This window comes from Carassius auratus, chromosome 32 (assembly GCF_003368295.1).
Source record: "Carassius auratus strain Wakin chromosome 32, ASM336829v1, whole genome shotgun sequence".
Taxonomy (NCBI): Eukaryota; Metazoa; Chordata; class Actinopteri; order Cypriniformes; family Cyprinidae; genus Carassius; species Carassius auratus.
The window spans coordinates 10,368,600-10,375,353 of NC_039274.1; the positions used below are offsets into that span (position 1 = coordinate 10,368,600).

The following is a 6,754-nucleotide window of genomic DNA, read 5'->3' on the forward strand; positions in this document are numbered from 1 at the left end:
TGTATTTTCATACTGTATATTTACACATTTCTAGATCTCATATGAAACGGGCCTATAGTATAATCTCATTGCACCTCTGCTTATACTAATAACACCAAGTAGCCATATTACACGAGTGTGTCATGTGTCAGACCCCTGTAAGTGGAATGTAATAATGAGCTCCTGGCTCTCTTACATGTTTCTTGACCTCCGGCACATATATGATTCAGAAACATTATTCTGCTGAATGGCAGACATGCAAAGAATCTGAGCCTTCAGTGTTGTCAAGATAAGAACGAATGGATGAATTATCTTTTACTTTTTGTTTAAGGTATAGTTACATTTCTGGTTCCTCCTTTACCAGGACCGGATCAGTGCATGGACGTCTTTACGCTGTTAAAACAATGCTGTGTAACTGAATTTGAAGGCCCTGCTAACAATTCACTTCATTCTCCTCTCCTTCAGCCATGGGGGTGGAGTATTGCTGTAACCCTGTCTTTGCACACACACACATAAAGAAAAATGTATGCTAAAACCAATCAGGCAGGTGGAAAAAGGCAAATCTTCCAACTACAAGTCAAATGAATACGGTTGATATAAAGATCACTTCAAAAAGTGAAAGAAAAGGGGGCATTATTCCCAAAAAGCCATTATAAAGCCAATCTAATCTAGTAAAATATGCACCCAATGTGAGGGGGAAGGGAGAAGAGAGGAGAGGAGAGGAGAAGAGAGGGAGGGTATATGGATTGTGGGCAGTGGGCAAGAGGGACTGTGATAACGACAGATGTCTCACAAACCGTGGGTTTAACAGGAGGACTGAAAAGAGAAAAAACGCCCAGTCGCAGATCGGACCTCAGGGAGAGAGTACTGCCTCGAACTGATTCACATTACAGGAGAAAAGAAAGTGTATTCAACGCACTCTTCCTCACGGATTAACACAGAAACAGATAAAAAGGTTAGTGAAATGTTAGTCGCGATTTTATAGTGACTGTTTGAATAACGGGGAAAAACAAAGCGTTTTACCGGGGCTGGAGAAATAATTGAACGCTGACTGCACGAGCAGTTCTTTGTTCTCGTTATTTTCATGTCACTCGTGAAAACTAAAAAGGTACAACAAAAGCATCCCATATCTATATTATTCATTAACTGAACGTGAAAAAAAGGTATTTTCCCGAATGACACTTTACAAATGTCACGTTTATAGTCTTTGTGAGTTTAATGTTATAGCCTAATGGGAATCTGTGGCTGATCTAAATGCAGCTATACCGAGGTTAAAAATGTGTTAAAGTAAAAATAAGTCAAATATAAAAGCATTCGTTCATTTCAGGTCATTTATTCTCTTTTTAATGAAACCGGGTTACAGGCAGCTTTTATTCTGTTAAAGCTTGAACCCCTTAATTTCGATTTTCCTTTTACGTTTCTCTATTGAAAGCATTGTTTGACGAAATAAGCTTGGCAAAAAAAAAAAAAAAAAATTGCCCTAAAAAATAATTGTTATTCAACCGTTAGGAGTGAGCTGGTCGAGATGAGGAAAGGGGTGGCGCGGTGGGAGGGGGTCTTGGGTGTTGGATGTGTGTTAAAAATATATATACAATTGTGTGTGTGCGCGTGCACGCTAGAAGTATGTTAACACATTAAGACATAAAATAGGCTATATTTTTGTTTTCATAAAATATGTTGAAAAAAAAAAAATATATATATATATATATATATATATATATATATAAAAGATATTGTAACCTGCTGCCAGACATGGGATAGGCTACTTCTACTATTCCTTTAATTAGTCTTCAAGGACATCACTTTCAGACAATCATTAGTCTACTGCAAATTTCTTTACTTCATTATATTAATGAGTTACTTCATCAAGCAAGATTTACAGGAATAATGGAGGCTGTGAAGTCTACTGGCTTACAGTGCTGTGACAGGCTGTAATAAAAATTTAAGTAACGCTGATATAGAAAGCACATGTTAGGTGGACTCAACTGCAGTTTGGACTGGGACATGACTGTGTATCCGGTCTTTGTTTGCCCCAGTGCAGCACTATGGACAGCTCCTGTTTTAACCCCATCATGCTGCAGCTTAAAGGGTATTGACACCAACAAACCATTTAATCTACCTAATGCGTCCATAATTCCACATATATTTGAAGCTAATTCAAATTCCAGTTTACAAATTAGGTTCCTTGCCATTTACAAGAAAAATTTTTGGTAATAGGAAAAATTGTTGTATAATAAAAGCTTCTATTGGCTTAAGATTTATTATTTGTTACTATTGATTTAAGTAGCAACAGTAGCAAATGTCTAATCAGTCTTTCCCATGAATAATATCTTTACACCTCCCCAAACCAAGCTGCTTTACTAACCAGAACAAGCCATAAAAAAAAAGTGTTAAGAGAAGTGAATAACGTTTATACATATTTTTTTATTGATTGTAGTGAAACTGTGTACAGATTGAGAATAATGAAAAAAAGCAGATATAATATAATACTTGACATAACTAGACCTGCTGGTTTTTAAGATAGACTAGGTTTTATCTATTTTCTGAGGATTCAGGAAGTGCTGTGTTTCGCTTCCAAATCCTTCCAAACCCCCATTTTATACAATCATTGTATGTTACCTCAATGTAAGACTGGGTTCTTGAATAAAATTTTTACAAGTTTAAAAATAATAATGTGACATTCACATCAAGTCACTGTGTGTCCTTAAGCCACGTCCTCCTCCATAACAAAGTTGGACTGCATTCAAAGTCCTTGGCAGAGATTGCATTGGGTTGAAATGATTGAGTGAGCGCCCTTTAAAAAGGAGAAACTGGATGGGCCATGTGTGCAGTTTTACATTTTACAACCTCATATCCTTAATGAGGTTCTAAGAATATTGGTTATTTTTCAGTGGAGTTTTTAGAACAACCTTTTCCATAATGTAGCCCGAACAGAATGGTACTAGCAAGGTCATGGGTTTGATTCCCAGTGAATTTCTGAACTGATAAAAATGTGTAATGAATGAATGCAATGGATACTGCTAAAGTGCAGTGGTGTTTGTAGATTATATGAGATATTCTTCTGTTCCCACAGAACATCATGGGAGGCAAGCTAAGCAAACGGAAAAAGGGATACGATGTCAATGACCCTAAGGAGAAGAAAGAGGAGAGTGTTGGGGCAGCAGTTGAACCAGCTGAGAAAAAGGCAGAGAGCCCTGTGACTGAGTCGGAAGCTGCACCTCAGGAGGCTGCTGCAGTAAGTGCAGCTCCACCAGTGGTAGAGTCTGAGGCACCAGCAGAGTCTGCCTCTCATTCAGCAGCACAACCAGAGGTGAAGATGGATGATGCCGCACCAGAAAAACCAGTGGCTAAAACAGAGGCATCTACAGCTGCACCCAAGGAACCAGAAAGTGCTCCAGAGAAACCAGCAGCTGTACCAGAGTCACAAGCAGCAGAGGTACCAGCATCTGCATCAGAGGCAACAGCAGTAGAGGCAACAGCTGCTACACAAGAAGAACCAGCAGCAGAGGTACCAGCAGCTGCATCAGAGGCAACAGCAGCAAAGGTCACATGTGCTACACAAGAGAAACAAGCAGCAGAGGTACCAGCAGCTGCATCAGAGGCAACAGCAGTAGAGGCAACAGCTGCTACACAAGAAGAACCAGCAGCAGAGGTACCAGCAGCTGCATCAGAGGCAACAGCAGCAAAGGTCACATGTGCTATACAAGAGAAACAAGCAGCAGAGGTACCAGCAGCTGCATCAGAGGCAACAGCAGTAGAGGCAACAGGTGCTACACAAGATAAACCAGCAGCTGCATCAGAGGCAACAGCTGCTACACATGAGGAACCAGTAGCAGAGGCAACAGCAGCTGCATCAGAGGCAACAGCAGTAGAGGCAACAGGTGCTACACAAGAGAAACAAGCAGCTGCATCAGAGGCAACAGCTGCTACACAAGAAGAACCAGCAGCAGAGTCAACAGCAGCTGCATCAGAGGCATCTGCATCAGAGGCAACAGCTGCTACACAAGAGGAACCAGCAGCAGAGGAACCAGCAGCAGAGGTACCAGCAGCAGAGGTACCAGCAGCTGCATCCGAGGCAACAGCTGCTACACAAGAGGAACCAGCAGCAGAGGAACCAGCAGCAGAGGTACCAGCAGCAGAGGTACCAGCAGCAGAGGTACCAGCAGCTGCATCCGAGGCAACAGCTGCTACACAAGAGGAACCAGCAGCAGAGGTACCAGAAGCTGCATCAGAGGCAACATCTGCTACACAAGAGGAACCAGTAGCTGCATTAGAGATACCAGCAGTGGCACCAGAGGTATCAGCAGCCAAGGAACTTGCAGATGCACCAGAAGCATCAGCAGCCGAGGACCCTTCAGCTACACCTGAGGAACCAGTGACAAAAGAACCTGCAGCTGCACCAGTAGAAGAGGAATCTGCAGCTGCACCTAAGGCACCAGTGACAGCGAACCCTGTGGCTGCAACAGAAAAACCAGTCGCTGCGCCAGAGATACCAGTGACAGAGGAACTAGGACCTGAGCCACCTGCATCTGCACCTGAGGAACATGCAACTGTCCCAGAGGCTGAGGATTCTGCAGTTGCACCCAAGGATCCTGCACCTGTGCTAGAAGAGCCTGTATTGTCACCTAAACTTGAAGCTTTGCCAGTGGAACCTGTCACAGAGAAAGCAGTGGAGAAAGTGGTTGAGGAGGCTGAAAATACCAGTGAATTGTCCACCGAAATTACAGACACCACTGAGGTTACACCAGAACCAGAGACTGTTACTGAGGCAGCAGCTCCAGAGCCAGTCGCCATGTCTGCCCCAGTGTTTGAACCGGTCTCCAAGGAATTGAGTTCAGAGGTTGAGATGACTGTGCCTTCGCCAGAGGAACCCACACCAGTCACAGAACCTGAATCTGAAACTGCTCCACCCCCTGAGGTTACACTAACACAAGCAAGTCCTGAGCCATCCCCAGAAGAGCCAACACAACCCGAGCCTATGGCAGAACAAAAGAGTGCAGATGAGTCCATTCCTGCAATCGTCATCTTAGAATCAACCTCAACCAATGAGCTATGCCTTGAGGAACCTGCCTCAACTGTCACAGATCTGAAGCTGAATAATGGAGACTGTGAGAGTGCTGGGTCAGCAGAGGAATCTGTGTCGACTCTCCCTGAGGTAAATGGAGAATGCCATGAGCAAGCACCAGACATAGCCCCTACGGAGGTCTTTGAGTCCCCAGTTGAGGCATGTATAAATGGTGTGAAGGACAAAGAACCCCCTCAAGAGCTAAGTGACTGTGAACTGAAAAAGGAGTTGAGTTTGGGTGCTGACTTTCAGGGTCCAGCTCCAATTGGCGACATGGTAGAAGTGCCACAGTGAGTCAGCTGAGCTGTCGACCTCATTTGAGAAAACACCTTCAAATGTGAATTCCATATTGATGCAAACAAAAAAGTGAAACAATCGCCTGACAACACAGGCTTTTTGAAAAATAAATGTGAAAAATGCCTGTTGGTTCTCTCAGGCAAAAGAATTTCTGGTTAACCAAAAAAAAAAAAAAATACAACCACCCAAGAGCTAAGATTGTGAGAAACAAAGAATTAAACAGTGAGGGGAAAAGCCTTAAAGGAAATGGGAGGGAGAGACTGAGAGAGCGAGAGACAGAGAAAAAGAGAGCGCATGGTCTTTGAAGTCTTTGTGGTCGGTGTCCTGCTGTCATTGCAGAGGGTGAGCTTACAGGCTTGGTTAAATATGTAAGCCACAGAAATGATGATTAGACGTGAACAGAATTAGAAAAAAGTACATTAAGATGGCAGAACAGAAATGCTGGACAGTAACAATGGTAAAAATGAATGAACAGAATCAAATTTTGTGTGTGAGACTGATCCATATTGAAATGGTTTATTGGATTAGCATTTAATAGTACCAAATCTAATTTAGACTACATTTCTGTATACTGAGATTTGAGGATGAAGCATTTTGAACTTTTCATGTTGGTAGAATCAGTGGGGAATGTTCATTTCAACTTAATGGCTTGGAAAATAAAATAAAACACTGTTATACCTTAAAAATGGTTATTTATTTATTTTTATTTTTTTGCGCTGTTGCACTAAGTGGAGGCAAGTGTGGAAAGGTTTTTTTTTTGTTTTAGTTTTTTTACTTAAAAGAGTATTTCAAATAAGTGTATGATACAGACCCATTTAGTTTCAATGCAAGTGCTCAGCATGTTGGCTCTGAATTAATATAAGAATACTGTAATCTGGGTTAGCAACAGTTACATTCAAGGCCTGTTTTTAGCCATTTTGTGTGATAGTAGAGAACCAACTTGCAGGTCACCAAATTTACGAGTCATTGACTTTGTAAATTTGTTCTGTGGCGCTGGGCATCAGACATGTTGTTTTAAGTAACATGGAACATGGCCATGAATGCAAATGTCTGTTCAAAGGCTTAACTCAGAAATCAGGTTGTGATAGAACAGGGGAAAGAATTTTTAATTCTTCACAGGGGGGAAAGAGGTTCCAGGATAACAAGAGGGTGATGTTGTTCAATACAGCAGACTGCAGTGGGGAAACAGGACTGGGGAAGGTCTCTTGCTAGAAAGGAAGAGCTCTGAAACAGTGTAGCGGGGGAGAGATTGGCCATGAAAAAAAAAAGATAATGCCTTCAGACATTTTTACACATAAACATATACTTACATAACCCAGAAAGGACACATCTACGAATTAGAAACATGGAACACAAAGATCTCAATAACCTCAAAAAACAAATACCTCAAACATGCTCCTCTCACATACTCTC

General features: G+C 42.0%; 1 protein-coding gene across 1 annotated transcript; it reads left to right on the forward strand.

Moving 5' to 3' along the window:
- The first annotated feature begins 801 nt into the window (after positions 1-801).
- Positions 802-6,027, forward strand: LOC113051580 (cell surface glycoprotein 1-like). Its single transcript, XM_026215472.1, has 2 exons — positions 802-934; positions 3,053-6,027. Exon 2 carries the CDS (start codon positions 3,059-3,061, stop codon positions 5,336-5,338), a length of 2,280 nt encoding a protein of 759 aa, XP_026071257.1. The 5' UTR covers positions 802-934; positions 3,053-3,058; the 3' UTR covers positions 5,339-6,027.
- The last annotated feature ends 727 nt before the right edge of the window (positions 6,028-6,754 follow it).